The sequence below is a fragment of the Carassius carassius genome, chromosome 15, assembly GCF_963082965.1.
Source record: "Carassius carassius chromosome 15, fCarCar2.1, whole genome shotgun sequence".
Taxonomy (NCBI): Eukaryota; Metazoa; Chordata; class Actinopteri; order Cypriniformes; family Cyprinidae; genus Carassius; species Carassius carassius.
In genome coordinates, this window is record NC_081769.1 from 24,776,493 (window position 1) to 24,794,533 (window position 18,041).

General features: G+C 34.5%; 1 protein-coding gene across 1 annotated transcript; it reads left to right on the forward strand.

Annotated features, from left to right (window-relative positions):
• The first annotated feature begins 9,729 nt into the window (after positions 1–9,729).
• Positions 9,730–16,098, forward strand: oprd1b (opioid receptor, delta 1b). The gene is made up of 3 exons (XM_059568169.1): positions 9,730–10,186; positions 14,003–14,358; positions 15,300–16,098. Exons 1-3 carry the CDS (start codon positions 9,948–9,950, stop codon positions 15,824–15,826), a joined length of 1,122 nt encoding a protein of 373 aa, XP_059424152.1. The 5' UTR covers positions 9,730–9,947; the 3' UTR covers positions 15,827–16,098.
• Positions 16,099–18,041: the final 1,943 nt, after the last annotated feature.

An 18,041-nucleotide genomic window follows, 5' to 3' on the forward strand; every position in this document is an offset into this window, starting at 1 on the left:
TACAAGTGAATGGAATTAAAGTCTGTTAATGGATGTTCTGCTTTTGACAGCATTTCCTGTGGTAAAAAGGAAATGCCATTGAGAGGACGGCATGAAGCAGTGGATAACTATACCAGCGCTGTGCAGTGTTCAGCTTCTCCGAAAGCACGAGTTATGTCTCTCAGGCTCGAGCAGATAATTGGATGCCCTGCAGGTAAGAGAGCTCCTCAGTCATTTTGATGCTTATATTGAGAAGAGTCATATTACGGCTTTGGCATACGTGGAGAGCCATGGGTATTGCTGTAAGCATCAGGAGGTAAAATTTCAAATAAATACAAAAACAGATCAAGGTAAGACCCCATACGTGCGCACACAAAAATTTTGGTGTAGGATGTATGTTGATAAAATTTTCACTTGGTAAATTTCACAAAAACATTACAGGTAAGGCAGGTAACATTGAATTAAACATGAAATTTTGAATGGGAAAAGACTGAAATAGTTTTGGAAAATGATAATCTTTTTGTTTACAGCTTCGAGAAATCATTTTTTATAGTACAAAACAATTCCTTCCATTTCCCTATACATTTTTCTGTCCAAAGGCAACAACTAAGACTCATAGTGATTGTAGTGATAACCTAAATAAAATAAAAATTATAATAATTAATAATAATACTTTAATATTGTTTTTGCATTGTTGATAGGCATATTGCTTTTGTACATTGTAATGAACTGGAATGAGCTTTAGGATAATAGCTTTAAATGTGAAAAAAAATTGTTCAAATCAATACGTATATAATGTGAGCACATTTATTTTTATTTTATTTTTTTGAGAAACTGTAATAAGTAGACCTGAAAGTTCTTTGTATATAACTTTACAGAACATCCCATAATTTAAATTTTAAAACTTTTAAAATGTAGTATTTGAAGAAAAACATTAAACCAGTAAATCAAACAGCCTTTTATGCTGAATTAAAATATCTACATGATACTAACACTAAAATCCTGATTCTCTTCATAGTTTAACATACTGACAGCATCATATACACAAATCAAAAAACATCATGGTTTCACGCATGACACTAAAATAATGGAGTAAAAATAACATCTTTTACATTTAAATGAAATCTATACATTCAATTCTTAAATCTATGCAGTAGAAAACTTCTGTTGTGGACTTGGAAATAATTATGAAGTATTTCGGTTCTTCAATTTTATGACCTTTGTGGCAATGAAATAAACAAAACATAAAAATAAATGTCTAAAAATCCCCATAGCGCACACAATCAATCGTAACTGTAGAGCTCTAGACTTCTTGCTGAGGATGACGTGAGTCAGCTGTTCCCATGACAACTACATTTCACTGAGAGAATCCATTAGGACCTCTTGGATCATTTTTGCAGAGGTATCAAAGGACTGAGACTCATTCTATTAAACATCTAATGTGTTCCATTAGACTTTAGAAATCAGGATTTAAGAAGGTGGATGATTGCTGTTAGTGGCCACTCATCTTTATAAAATATTAAAACCAGATTTTACAGAATCATCCCTATGAAGATGGATCCCTAGATACATCTAAGATCGAAATAAATACACTTGTTCTACTCAGAATCAGTCAAGAGGTTGAATTATTATAAATCATTAGTACAGTCTGTCAGAATTTGAGTGTGAAGGCATAAACTTTGACTCGAGTCTGGCAGGAAAGAAGCGACACTATCTCAAGTGAGAAGAGGAAAGCCAATTAAATACCAACCAGATGTTCTGAATTTAGTGCTATTTAAGGACTTAAATAATTAAATTGTCAAATACATGATTTAGCCAACTACCCAAAGCTTGAACATGCTCATAGTTACTACATCTCTGATGAAAGAGTTGACAGGCAGATGAGCATGGCATGAAAAGCAACATCAGTATGGTTTTATGAAGGCACTTTAGTGACCTATAGAAGGAAACGTGTGGCTGTATGACTATAAGAAGACTGTGATACACTATAAAAAAAGATGGTTCTTTACATGTAGAACCATTTCTATTTAGAACCATAGCATCCTGAAGAACCCTTTTAATGCTGAAATGGTTCTTTAAGTCAGAGTTTAGGGTTCTTTATTCCCGCCCTTTTTGTTACAGATTTGTTGTCAAATCTGTAACTGTCAGAGCACTTTATTACTTTGTTTTCTGGAGTTCAGTGATCCAACTACAGACTGTCAACACACTTTCAGCAGGTAAATTATTTCATTCTTAAATTTAAGTACAGATTTAGCTTTAAAATTGTATCTTGTTTTCAAACAAACGTTCTTTTCTCTTCTTTTTTGATCGCATGTAAGTGTGAGCAGCTCTGGCTGAGGATACTCCTCTTCTCCACTAAGTAAGTAACAGAGACATTGAATTTATTATCCATATTGTTAGAAAATTTTTTTTTTTATAATTACTTATTACTAGAGGCTACACTCTAGAAAACAATGGCTCATCATTAGGCCTACTGATTTTATGGAGTTCAGCTATACAGACTGTCAACACACTTTCTTTCTTACAATATCTGGAATTTTTTACTTTCAAATTGTAACTGGTCTTTTCTCTTTTCAGTTCAAGAGAACATGTAACATGTTTACAAAACTCAACTAGTGTATTTCAGATGCTGTCACATCCTTCAACCTTGTCATCTGTAGAGAGAAACTGCCACTCAATCAAAATACACATAATGATGAACTTTCCACTGGAACTTCATTTCACTATTTCCAGTTTCTATTTTGTTTTACTTCTTAAATTATTTATTTATGTTTAGTGTCAATTGTCATTTATTAATGTTTTCTGCTAATAACTGTTGTTAGAGCACTGTCATTTTTGGGACAAATTCATGTCATTAAAAAAATAAAAGTACCTAATTTACATATTGTTGTTTTTATGTAAAACCCTAACAGACACTGCAGAATATTGTAATACCAGGTAGATAGAGTAAAAAAACAAACAATATTAATAAATAATATATACAGATGATATTAATAATGATATAATAAGAATATTAATAAAATTGATCAGTTAAAATAATTATAAAGGTTATTTATAACACCATTAAGGTCCTATGTGGCATTTTCAAAGCATGGTTCTTTATGGAACTCTATAAAAAGGGTTCCATTTAGCACAAAAAGGGTTCTGGTATCATTACAAGCCAAAGAACCCTTTTCTGGTACTTAGAACCATTTTTCTTAAGACTCAACAACAAGTCATGATTGCATTGGAGACATGCAAAAGAGGCAACCAAAGAGAAGCACGATAGAGATTCTAGGCTGATGTTGGTCATGAGTAGACCCCCCCCCAATTTAAGCAAATGCATATCCATTAACGATAACAACAGAACAATATACTGTCGCTAGGTTACGGTCAAAGATAACGAAGCATTCATACGTTTTGATGCTGTTATCATCTCAAAGCTATTTTGTCTTTCAACAAATGCTATATTTAATTCTGGTTGTTTGGGAACTGCTTGGAAGAATTGTAATTTTTGGTGCTAAAGTGACATTGTTGCGTTTCACTCCTGTTTAGCGAAACAGAAAACTCTAGGCAGTGAAAGATAGTAGCTCACAACGGATGTCATGATGAAATGCGAGCTCTTTTGAAATTTACTCACCCTCAGGTCATCCAAGATGAAGATGAGTTTGTTTCTTCATCAAAAACAGATTTGGAGAAATTTTGCATTGCATCACTTGTTTACCTATGGTTCCTTTGTAGTGAATGGGTGCCGTCAAAATGATAGTTCAAACACAATGCACAAGTTAAGCATCATTGAATTTTTTGTGTAGTCAAAAGCTGCTTGTTTTTTTTTTAAGAAACAAATGCATCAAATGGGCGTTTTAACTTTAAACTGAGACTTCTGGCTAAAAATATGAGAATCCATAATAAATCTTCATTCTGTGGAAAACATCCATCCTTTTTGTTCTCTCTCACCAAAATCCACCAACATATTTGTTAAGAACTTTAAACAAGGCTTGTGCATATTTCTCTCCTGATTCAGAAATCAGGAGAAAGCAATATTATGTATAAAATAATATTTTAACCATGCAGAAACAAGAGTTAATAAATAGATATGTACAGCTTCTCACTTAACAATACATTAATTGATGGATTGGAGTCATGTGGATTACCTTTGGATTATTTTCATGCCTTTATCATGTTTTTGAACTCTTATTCTGATGGCACCCATTCACTGCAGAGGATCCATTGGTGATGTAAAGCTAAATTTCTCCAGATTTGTTCAGATGAAGAAACATATAAATTTACATCTTGAATGTGTAAAAAATGTTTTCATTTTTGAGTGGCCTAAACATTTAAGTTCTCATGGCACAGTGTAGCTGCAAGACCCAGAAGTACTGAATAGGCCTATATATTTTTGCTCTTTGAAACCCTTTGAAAAAGCAGTGCAAATGAGTGTATTTCTACAGCAGGAGCTCATCCCTGGTGTGAAAGACTGGATGGTCAGATCTAGATGTAAATGAGAGGTGATAGACCGATTTCTCAACGTGTTGATGGCTGCCAGAAGATCTGTTCCAATATGTGGGCAGAAGGCTAGTTGGTCCCTGCTGGCCAGTCTCATCAATCTAATGCACCAGACACCCGTGATCTAATCCACCAGACCTTCAAAAAAAAAAAAAAAAAGAAGAAAAACAAAACAACAAAAGAGAACCATCAAACTGTATATGATACATATTTTCTATGGAAATTTAAGAAGGAACGAAGCCAAACAAAGATACTTGTATAAAGGACAGAGTGGAGAGTCCATGATGCAAATGAAAACGGAAAGAAAAAAATGGTGAGTACATATAACACACAATTTATTATTTTTATTTATTTTATTTATTTAAAAGTCAATCAATCACTCACTAAAGGGAACAATTAGGCAGGGGCTTTATACTTGTTGGTTATGGTAAAAAAAAAAGATATTACTCCCACTAGCCTGAATTGATCAGTTCTGCTGATGACAAGAGGCAGGAACACTGATTCGATTCTAATGGCATTCATGGCTTGTTCTGTCCCTCACATTATAATGATAATTTAGTACACCCATCGTCTTATCATGCACTGATCCTTGGGCAAAACAGGGCTTCATAACAATCCAATACATAATATTTGAGCATTACACAATCTGTCTGCACACTTAATGAAAATATAACAACATTTTCTCGCACGTACTACTACATGGTTGAATGAAATGTATGGTGTTTACTCATTATTTAGTGCTTGATGTTCTGTCTGCACTCTAGATTTATGATTTAAGAAGGCCTTTAAAGAAAGAATGATCAATCAGATAATTCACATCACCTGCTAATCTAGATTATAGACCACTTAAATGTACCTTGCATTGATAAATATAGCTGCAATTACAAATTTGTTCACAGGTTGAGACCCTGCAGTAAGTGTTTCAATCAGATTTGCATAAATTTATTATAAAGCTGTCAATAGCTGATTTATGATTGTTATGATGATCATTTGGTTTTGTTCTGTATTATTTGGTCTAGTGTTACATCATAGAGTAAGAGACGGTGTTGTATTGAAAATAAGACTTGGTGGCACACACTGGCAGGTTATGTCTATTTTTTCCTTTCCTTTTCTTGGCAAGGCTTCGGTTATGGCTAGACATCAAAATCATATGAACACCCAGAAGATCAAGAAATATTTATTATTCTGTCATCAACTATTTTAAATATTATTTAAAAATTATTCTAAAAGGGTAAGAATTTTTTTTTTTTTGCCAATATTTAACAATTTTTTTCTGTCTGAATGGCATATGGTCAGTTCATTTACAACTAAGAAGACACTCTGGCTCATGATCAAATGGTTTAATGGGTGCATCTGGCTCTTGGACATGTCAGACTAAAGCAGACTTCAGTCAGTTTGTGGCAAAGCTCAGCATCTGGTCTCTGACAAACCTGCTATAACCACACATAGCCTACAGGTATGACTAGTTAGTTAAATTGAAAAAGTAAGCAAGTGTCTTTAAATTGTCTTAAAAAACTTATAATGAGAACGTCCAGGAATATTTTGTCTGAGAAGAAATGAAATTATCTATGTGAGTTAATGATCCGATCTCTCTCATCAAGGCATATTTATAGAGCCATCTGTAACAACAGATGCTCTCTCAGTTTAGATTTCTACTGGCCAGCTAAAATGGTGACCTATGGGGCATTGAGCAAAACAGCCTGAGTCCAGATCAAAGCTTGTGGTTGCTCTGAAAATCACTGTCGAACAGTTATAATACAGTGTCATTCATTATACTAATGTCATGCAAGTCGAATATAATTTCAGTCTCATTGAAAGTTGCCAGGACATGCTTATATGGCACTCAGAAGCAGGTAATTCACTCCAAGTGAATCTTATAGCACTTTTATAGCACTTTCTGTTCTGTGTGAAATCACTGCGGAATGTTTCATCATAAAAACAGTAATCTGTCTATTTGTTGATCTTTTATTTGTTTTGTTCTATTAACAGCTTCCATAAAAAAATAAATAAATCTTGTTTCCTGAGTGATACAAAGCTTATACAAAATGTGATTTTAATATATCACAAGATTTCATTATCAAAATGTGTGGCAATTGCAAATTTTCTTAAGTGGGATCTCAGTGGGGAAATAACTTTCAGATATTATGCTTCCGAGCACGTGGTTATCATCAGTGTTCTACTAAATCAGTTAGAGTTATCAGAAATTTCATTTGGTACAGTGATGTAGACAGAATAAATATAGACATAGAGGAAAAATGCCACCCTTTTACAAGTTGAATGAACTCAACAATGTCTTAAGAGGTACCAAAACAACATGCAGTAACAGCTTGCTACTGTGAATTAAACACAAAGCCTCCAGATGGTGTCTTGTTTTTCAGGAAATTAAGCCAAGAGCAATGCTTGACAAAATCACTATCATGACAAATCTGTCACCTTAAAGCAGCAAGGTCAAGAACTTATAAACCCCTAAATGCAAAAACAACAAAGGTCAAGCATATGTCATATCCATTTATAATTATAATTTTAGAAGTTTGCAAAAACACTGATTTATGTGTTTTTTGTAATTTTTCAGGCTGGTGATGAGACCTATACATCAGTGTCGTTCTGGATTGAGTTGAATGAATTTAGGATAGATACGGCTGTAATGATTAGTGATGGTATATTTAGTATGTCATCAATAGTTATGAAGTATGACACGGCCACGAGGTTTTAAAACTTTGAACATAGTGGTTATCATCTAAGACAAATTGCTTAAAATGTAAATAATAAGTCATTACATTTGATTATTCCTATAGGAAAATGCAAACAAGTTATATAACTATATCTAGAATCTATATTAGAAATGTATATATTTACCAAATGATTATTTAAGTATCAAGAGCAGTTCGATAAAATCATAGACAAATGTTTCAATTTTAGACAAATGTTTTTTTTGTAGTGAAAAGGATGCTTTGTAATTCTGCGTATTGTACTAACACATTTGAAAACATGCAGATTTTTTTAAGTGCACTTTTGATTATCAGTACTAAGAGATATTAGTTCTAAAAATGTAACACTTAAGCCCTTGTGAAAACTGTGGCAAAATAATAATAATAATAATAATTTCAAACATTTTTCTAATAAATTATTAGGCTTTTACATTTACATTGCATAATGCACATCTACTTTTCTCCCGTCCATTGCTTTATCATTATGTCAGTCACTGTAATTTCGAAAGAAAATCCCATATTTATATGCGATTTATATGTCACATATACAGGGTATATGGCTGCTGGTCCTGGTAGCAGCACGAAAACAAAACCTGATACAGTATGTAACCCTCCCTTTATAACCACTAAAAAGCTGTCAGTCACTCAACGAGTTCCCTTAAAATCAAAGAAACTTTCCACACTGCACAGTGAATATCTCACTTACATTGTGTCTGTATTTCATTACAATGAGACGTTTCACCAGTGTGCAGATATAAACATTGAGCGGCAAGTGAATTCTGACTAACTTGAATGACATGGCCAATCAAAAGTGCCCCAATCAATGGATATGTCTGTGATTGGCTATGTTGCTCAACGCTACAAAAAGGTGTTGTAAATAGTAATGACAGCTTAGAAATTTTTTACTAAATTTAGCCACTTTTCAGACTACCCTAGTAACTTTTTCTTCCAAAAACACCTAGCAACAAATGTAGCCATTTAAAAAAATTGTCAACTTTTAGCAATTTTTGATAAGTGACAATAAAAGCGCACACATCACGTGAATTAAGCTGCTATTTTCAATGTTCAGTTTAATAATCATTATAATATTTTTTCTTTTATGATACACTTTGTTAGTAGCTTGCACCTGCGACTGATGTTCAGTTAGAACACTGTAAGAAAAATGGAAAAGATACTAGTAATTTTCCAGAACATTTTCCATTATCCACTGTTACCCGAAGACACAATGCATAATTTAAAATGCAGGTAAAAAACAATACATAAAATAATTTCATATTAACATACTAGTTCGTGCCCTATTTTTAAAGACTTTTCTTACAGTGTAGCATACAGGTGCATCTCAATAAATTAGAATGTCGTGGAAAAGTTCATTTATTTCATTTATTTATTGAGATGCACCTGTACTACACTGCTTAAAGCATAAATGTTAAGAATGTCTAGTATTACTAGTTAATTGCTATAAAATGTTTAAAATTGTAATCATTAATAAATGTGTATGTTCAATTACTCAATTTATAAAAGAATACAGTCATTTATATTTAATTATATTATGCAGATTTTACAAACAAATCTAAATTGTCAGTTTCTTTGCTGATATTTGATGTCGTCACACAATTTCGTATTGTGATTATGCAATTACGTCATCGTGCAATGGCATCACAAAGTCATTTAGCAACTTTTAGCAACACAGCAAATTTCTCAACTTTCTCTGAAAATTAGTTGGCAACAGAAAGTTTTGATGCTCTCCAGAGCACAAACACAAGCGATGGATAATATGCGATGAAGAGGTTGCTAAATCTGTTTCGCCTACAGATTTGGCAAATCTTGCTTACGTTTGAGGGCGCTTTTCATTGAGTGAGAAAATGGACCTGTAATAAGAGCTTGAGAACAGTGTCAATTTCGAGTCTCACGCTGAATGTGTGAGAGTTGGCAGCCCTAAGGGGCCATTAACACAAAAACGTTTTCAGCCAAAAACGGGAACATTTTTATGTGTCTTGACTGTTCGTTTACATGACATTGGTGTTTTGTGGACTGAAAACGCATATTTTTGTACGGTTGTTGCTGCTCAAGAATTTTACAAACATTTTATCAGCAAAGTGTGGTTTTACTTCACCAATATTAAAAAAGCTGCCCATCATATAATCGTGATTTCGCTACAGGTACTGTTTACTAACAAGGTGACAGCGCCAACTATTGGCCTGGCATACCGTTTTTGACTACACCCTTGTTGTGTAAATGTAGCCATAGATAGATAGATAGATAGATAGATAGATAGATAGATAGATAGATAGATAGATAGATAGATAGATAGATAGATAGATAGATAGATAGATAGATAGATAGATAGATAGATAGATAGATAGATTGATTCATTTTAGGCTTTGTGTTTCACAGATTTCCACAGAACCGAACTGAACTATATTTGCTTGAACTATGTAGACCTGAAAATGGAAAATAAACGCACTTATAATAGTAAAATAGCATGGCTAGTACACGTTTGACACATTTGAGAGCAGCCAGTTGCCTTATGTTCCACTAGTCTTTCCTCGTTAGAAAGTACGAGCGCATGCACAGCAACACGCTCAGTTGGAAGTCGAGTGCGCTTCTGAGAAGAGCAGAAGAGAGGAGAAAAGGAGGGCTGCGTAAAGTGACCAGTGGAGTCGATGTCCTTACAGCTGCTGTTCTGTCTTTCTCTGTCTTTTAGATTAAAGAGACGGTCTACGTTTATAATTTTAAAATTAGAAGGCGTTTAGCGTTATACAGGGAAAGCGCATAATGGAGCCTCTAACAGTGACTGTTAGTGATTTTTCCGAGCGATATCCTTTAATTCTGCCAAACTCGAGTTTTATGGAGGAACCAGCGGGACATCTGTCAAACTGGAGCGGAGGCAGCGAGCCGAAGGCGGTGAAAGACACCACTGCGGTCACTATCGCTGTGTGCATCACCGCGCTGTACTCTGTCATCTGCGTTGTGGGACTGTTTGGAAATATTCTGGTTATGTACGGTGTGGTCAGGTAAGAGAAATAGTTTACTTCAGTGAATATGTACTTCAGAAGTCGCAGGAAGTGGGATGATCATTATTTAATTGATCACATTTTGACATTTAATAAATACAAATATAACCACTTTGCCCTTACCTTTTTGGTTTAATTGCACAAAGTCTAAAGAGAAAGACGCACGCATGCACATATTTATCTTATATATATCTGAACCCTACCTACAGAGAATGTTGTGGAAATTTAATTTTTTTTGGAATCTAAGCAAGTGGTGGAATATATATATATATATATATATATATATATATATATATATATATATATATATATATATATATATATATATATATATATTACCCATACTCGGATTTCGTGCTCTGCATTTAACCCATCCAAAGTGCACACACCATGAACACACACCAGGAGCAGTGGGCAGCCATTTATGCTGCAGCTCAAGGGCACATCATGGTATTGAGGGTGGAGAGAACACTGCACATTCACTTTCCCACCTACAATTTCTGCCGGCCTGAGACTCAAACTCAACCTTTGGATTGCAAGTCTGAATCTCTAACCATTAGGCCACAATTCCCTAGAGAATGGTAAGAGACAGGGCAGAGGAGTAAGATTTTGTGTTGTGCTCATCCTAAGGGTCAAGTCAAGGCAACTTTATATATAGCGCTTTAAGCAATACAGATTGTGTCAAAACACCTTTACAATATCAAAATAGGAAAATAGTAGTAAACACTCAATGTTCAGTTAAATGCAGTTTATCATTGAATTCAGTTATGTCATCTTCCAGCTCAGTTCAGTTTAAATATATGTGCAATCAAGTCGACAATATTGCTGGAAATGTACCCGACTCCCCAAATAAGCATGCCAGAGGCGACAGAGTGTGTCTGGCTCCTGAACAGTGTTAGGTAGATTATTCCCGATTTTGGGGGCTAAATAGGAAAAGGATCTGCCACCCGCAGTAGATTTTGATATTCTAGGTATTATCAAATTGCCAGAGTTTTAAGAGTGAAATGACTCGGTTGACTATAATAAAATAAGAGCTTGCTCAAGTACTGAGGTCTTAATCCATTCAGGGCTTTATAAGTAATTAGCAGGATTTTAAAATCTACACTGTTTGATAGGGAGCCAGTGCAGTGTTGACAGAACCAGACTAATGTGTTCATACTTCCTGGTTCTAGCTGCATTTTGGATCAGCTGGAGTTTGTTTATTAAGCGTGCAGAACAACCACCCAATAAAGCATTACAATAATCTAACCTTGAGGTCATGAATGCATGAATTAGCATTTATGCATTGGACATTGAGGGCATAGTTCGCAATTTAGATATATTTTTTTGAGATGAAAAAATGCAGTTTTACAAATGCTAGAAACATGGCTTTCGAAAGAAAAGATTGTTATCAAATAACACACCTAGGTTCCTAACTGATAACGAAAAATTGACAGAGCAGCCATCAAATGTTAGACAGTGTTATAGGTCATTACATGCAGAGGTTTTAGGTCTGATAATTAACACCTCTGTTTTTTTTTCTGAATTTAGCAGTAAGCAATTACTTGTAACCAAAGGTTAAAAGGTAAAGCGTGAAAAGTAGTGCTGAGACTTGAGGTACTCCATACTGTACTTGTGATCGATATCATAACTCTTCATTCAATGTTATGAATTGATGGTGGTCAGATAAGTACTATTTGAACCATGCTAATGTACTTTCACTAATGCCAAAAAAGTTTTCTTTCTCTTTTCAATTCATATCAGTATGGAACATTATACAAATTAATGTGATACAAAAGGTAGGTGAAAAGTAATCAGATTATTAACTAAAATGTGTAATGAAATTGATTACATTACAAATTGTAATTTATATATTTACTAATGCAAATTTTCCTCATGTAACTTGCTTTAGAAACCTGTGTATTTTGCCTATTTAGGCAAAAGAAAATCGCACGGAGCAAAAATCCAAAAACAAAAAGACCTGCCTTGAAATATATGGAGTCTTTGGTATGTTTCCTCCGAGGGGTTCAGATCACAGAACTATTACAGTTCAGCTAGATCACATCTTTCTAGTCTATTCACAGCACACATCTTCAGGAGTGCAAAGCCACTGCCTGATCATATTCGTGATGTCTGGATTGCCTGTCTTTCACTGAAGCCTTTTCCCATTTGGAGACATAAAACAATGTAGCAGAAGAGAGTATTAAAGGATATCAGCCTGGAAGGAAGAAACTGTACAATAGGAAGTCTGATGTGAAAAGAACTCATTTATAATTCCCCCTAAAGTTTCAACTGCAGACAGAAAATGTGATATAAATACATTTTACATTGCAACCATATCAAAGTTTTCCCCTCATTTTATTCTATTAGTTCTCATGCTGCACAAAAAAAAAACAAAAAAAAAACTTTTTTCTTATTATTTTTTTCTTGTAAAAATATCTGAACGTCCCAAAAAATTAAACAGAAACACAATTACATGACATTTTAACACTCATTTTTAGATTTTTTTCTGCTTAAGATTACAAAAAACTATTTGCAATATATTCATTGGTCAACAATATGAAAATTTATAGAAAACAAAAAATCATTCGAAAATTGTGCCCACACTATTTCAATGTCAATAACTTGGCACTACTTCTAAACATAATTTTCCATAACAGGTTTGTGACAGAAATTTTTTCTCCGATACAATGAATTAGTGTGAAACATGATTAATGGCAGTGATAAATAAGAGTACAACTGGATAAAACATAGCAAACCAGAATGAGGGACTAGTGTAAAATTAGAGACGCAAACATGGGTCATCGATATACAACAAAACATCTTATGCACTCGGTAAAAGACTTAATGGAACTAATAATGAATTTATTCATCTCACCACATGTATAGCCATGTACAAAGAGAGGAATAAACTGTAGTACCACTAATGGATGTGCTGTCTTCTCTCTTCTTCTTTGTGAGACTTCAAATGTCAAGTCCCCAAAAGATATCACAGTGTGTGGGCACCAGACAAATCTTAAAGAGAGGATAATCAATGGATACCAATTTATTCCTTTGGGCTTTTCTTTAGTAACTATGGTCACATGCTTTCAAAGGATACCCCACCATTCATCAGCCTTCTACTAATTTGGATAAAAAAAGAGGGAGACAGTTGAGATGATTATTGTATGATATCATAAAGAGACACCTTCATGTTGTAACAACACTTTATCACAATCCTCACTGACAGCCATTACAATTTTAGTTTTTAGCCATTACAGCCGAATCATCCATTATATGTCTAATAAGAATAAGTAAAAAAAAAAAAAAGATTGTTCCAAAAAAAAGTAAAAAGAAAAAGTGGCACTAATGTTTTTAGTAGCTTAAAAATAAACACAATGATATCCAAAAAAGTTTGAATTTGTGTTTTAATGGAAAACAAGCATAATAAAGCCAAGTTTGGAAAGAAAATAATGTTTTTATCAAATCACCAGAATATAAAGAATAATGAATGTGCCAATGCATGGCATCATTTTCATAGGTTAACATGTTAATTCTTGACATAAAGGTTGATTACAGTGTGCAAGGGTGTTAAAAGAGCACATATGGTTCTCTTTTTTCTATTTTTTTGTTTTTAATTGATCATCATGTTAATCATGTGATATTTATAATGAAAAAGACAAATCAGAGAATAATCTCAAATCATGCACAATCAGTGCATCCCATTCATCTGCATCTGTATTCATCAATGTTCATATCGTCATTGCAAACCCAGGTGCAGCAGATCGACATTTGAAAATTATGATGTGTTCATCTTGCTGAATATCTCAGACTGACTTTTTCCCTTTTCTTCTTCAGGTACACAAAGATGAAGACAGCTACCAACATTTACATCTTTAACCTGGCTTTGGCTGATGCATTAGCCACCAGTACTTTACCCTTCCAGAGTGCCAAATACCTCATGAGCACCTGGCCATTTGGGGAGCTCTTGTGTAAACTGGTCATTGCTATTGACTACTACAACATGTTTACCAGTATTTTCACTCTGACGATGATGAGTGTAGACCGTTACATTGCTGTGTGCCATCCAGTGAGAGCCCTGGACTTCCGCACACCAGTCAAAGCAAAGATCATCAACATCTGCATATGGATTCTCTCCTCTGCTGTTGGCTTCCCAGTCATGGTTATGGCCATTACTAGAGTGACACCCACAGGTGAGGGCAAAATGAGTGGGTAAAAGTATGTGTTATTCGGCTTATTGGTTGTTTAAAAAGTATATGATTCAATTTGTCAGTGAATTTATGGCTTTCACTCAGTTCGACAGCACATAATCATAGCCAAGTATTAGTATAACATGACTTTTTTTAGCTCAGTGAACTAGATGTTAATACTGAGTAATATTTTAGATATTTAAAAACAAAACCACACTGAATTGTTTAACGCTCTCAGAGCAGCACATAATAGTGTTCATTTCCTGAATTAATTATAAACAAATTGGTTAAATTAATAATTAAATGACTGGCTCATTAGGACAGTCACTTGTCTTGGGTCCTGAATGGTTTTTTTTAATGAATGCATTAAATAACTCTTAAAGTCAATATCTCTGTATGAAATAGCATATTGTCTAGTAGGGTCTACATTTGGTTTATAGCTTTGTTTGCAACATTTGTTCCCTGTTTAATACTGTAAAGTTGCTTTGACACAATCAGCATCGTAAAAGCACTATATAAATAATGGTGTCCTGACTTGACATTATGAAATTTGAACATGCTACATATACAGTATCATGTTGTCATTATCATATGACCTTGCAGCATCAGTTGTGTTGCTTCACTGCATTTACAAATCCTAGTAAAATGCCCATCAAATGTGCACTTCTGATTTTCACATTCTGGTCTATGAATTTGCAAATACTACTTCTCACATATTATTCGTAGGGATGCAGGAAGTCACTTCTTGTCACCTTGTACAGTGATATAACGTGCACAGAATAATATATTTCAGTGCTCTTGGAATGCTGCATGGCCAACCAAATTTGAAGTAAATAATGGAAATAATTTAAATAAGTCATTAAATTATAACTGATCAGTAAATGGTAAAAAGAAATGACTCTAGACTCACCTTCTTATCTTCTTTTTACATACATTCTTCACAGGCAAAACAGTCTGCACATTGAAATTCCCAGACCCAGAGTGGTACTGGGATACTGTGACCAAGATCTGTGTTTTCATTTTCGCCTTTGTGGCTCCCGTCTTGGTCATCACCATCTGTTACGGCCTGATGATCCTTCGTCTCAAGAGTGTACGCTTGCTGTCTGGCACTAAAGAGAAGGACAGGAACCTCCGGCGCATAACCCGTATGGTATTGGTGGTGGTGTCAGCCTTCATCATCTGCTGGACCCCCATCCATATCTTCATCATCATCAGAACTGTGGTGGAGATTGACCAGAAGAATCTGCTTGTGGTCGCCTTCTGGCATCTGTGTATTGCTCTGGGCTACATGAACAGCAGCCTCAATCCAGTCCTGTATGCGTTTCTGGATGAAAACTTCAAAAGGTGCTTCAGAGAATTTTGCTTGCCCTTTCGTTCCCGCATGGAGCAGAACAGCTTTTCCAGAGCCCGAAGTGTTATGAGAGAGCCCATCTCGGTGTGCGCCAAGTCTGAATCAATGAAACCCACATGACTAGACCTGGAACAGCTGCCTTCTGATACACAACCAAGGGCACTGAAAGATCCACAGTCTGAGGACACCCAGATCTCCACCACTGAGTTTTAAGCTCCTTTGGGGTAAATACAACATGACAACAAGCTCATATACTGAAGGCAAAATGCCATGTTGGTTTGTTAGTCATTTTTTTCTACCTTTCTTAATTTCACTTTGTGAAAAAAGCAATGGAGGGCTCCCTGCACATTTTTCCTAAGTGAGGAATTGAGATCATTTGGACCATTGTACAGTAATCATGCTTTGAAAAAAAAACATCAAAGATGTGACCTTGAATGGTCAATAGGAAATCTACATTCATTAGTGGTATAAGATCCATCAAAATGGATTCCCATTATCAGATTTTTAAATGAAAGTCAATGCATTTCCTTGGAAATTGTGGGAACATGTAACAGGAATACAAGTGTCCAAACAATGAACTAAATACACAAATTAAATTTCTCAAACAACAAAATAAGCTGTAAGATTTCCATTTAAAGACAGAAGCAATCTTGTTTCACCGAACAATGAAAATGTACAGAGGTCTTTTTCCACTCCACAATAAAAGGATTTAATTAATGCTGAGGATAAATATATATGGAGAAAGAGAAAGGCCTTGGATACAGAGAATGGAGCAAAATTTCATCTCAAGGTTTGCAGGATAGATTTTCATGGATGATGGGGCTCCTTCCCTCAGGATGACTGTTAAAACACACTGTTATATGAACTCTTGCATATTATTCATTTTATGGTGCTTGATAAGGTATCATTTTGTAAATTTGTGCTACTAGTGAAGGTGTTTGATGACCTTGGACTATGAAGTATACAGTGTTGATACTAGGACCATACAGTATGTGTATATGTGCTCTGAGACTATTACAGAGGGGCTTTTAGATATTTCCATCTTAGTTCTTTGTAATGAAGTATTTAGTGCAACCATTCTAGCATTTCATTGCCATTAGCACAGAACAGCTGTTTCTGACCACCTTAAAATTCCAAAGTTTAAATGACATTTAGAGTCATTTAGTGATTTTAGCGTTTGATTCTAAATGCCAGTTTTGTTGTAAAAGGAGAGTGAGTTTAGCTTCTTGAGCTGTTATAGACAAACTTTTTCCAGTCACGGATGTTTATGTATTAGCATTGAGTATTGCTTTGCTGTAGAACCTGTATCTACTTTTGTGCAACCATTGGATATTTATTACATTTTTTATGGATGCACTAGAATTAGACATCACAAATGATCTTAACTGTCAGTGATTATGTTGTGAAAGCTTAAAAAAAAAATTGTAGGTTGCATGGATGTTGGGAAAACATAACCATAATCTAAAAAAAATGTCACTGATCACATGACTAGCAAGGCTTCTAAGATACATATTCATCATCTCATGAAAAAAATACATTTATCATCTCATTATTTATTGAATGATAAATATGCCTGTCAATCTTTAAAAGGGTTTTGAAGATTTAAATTGTTTTTGGTAAAATATAACAAAAGCCTTAAAAAGAGAAATGAAAAACTACTATGCTCATTTTCTACAGGTAAAGGTTGGAGACTCAAGCACTGTTACATAATCTCTTCAGCAGACCCCCTGTTATGAAATATACTGGATAAGTGCTTTTGAAACAAGATAAAAGTAAAAGGAGGTTGTTGTATAATGACATATTGTATAATTGTATAATGTTTTATAAAGACAATTCGTTTGTATTTTTGCTGACTTTTGTCGTCTGTCTAGTCATAAGAAACAAAATGTAATTTTACCCAGTCTAGTTAAAAATATGCATCGTCAGTGAATAATTATTTAAAGGGTTAGTTCAGGCAAAAATGAAAATTAAGCCTTAAATCACTCACCCTGAAGTCATAGGAGTATATGACTTTCTTCTTTCAGACGAATTCAGTTAGAGTTATTTTAAAAATTGTCTTCCATGACAGTGCTTTAAGTGGGCCGGTACGCACCGGTAGGCCTACTCAGTACCGCCACTTCCAAATATAGCTCTTGAGCGTACCGCCACCTCTCCGTGCGCCCAGAACGTGCTTTTAGCGTACCGGTACACTGTAAAATCCAATAGTTTACCTTACTTAGATTTAATTAGTTATCTTTACTTAGTCGTTATACTTACTAGGTTTTATTAAGTTTCAGCTACTTTCAAGGCAAATAAAACAATTTACTTACTGTTTTGAGTGACACTTACTTAAAAT

Bases quoted from the DNA above. Each gene is read 5' to 3' on its own strand.
- oprd1b (XM_059568169.1), top strand. From the start codon at position 9,948: ATGGAGCCTCTAACAGTGACTGTTAGTGATTTTTCCGAGCGATATCCT. The intron at 10,187-14,002 runs GTAAGAGAAATA...TTTCTTCTTCAG, and splicing joins GTTATGTACGGTGTGGTCAG to GTACACAAAGATGAAGACAG. The intron at 14,359-15,299 runs GTGAGGGCAAAA...CATTCTTCACAG, and splicing joins TACTAGAGTGACACCCACAG to GCAAAACAGTCTGCACATTG.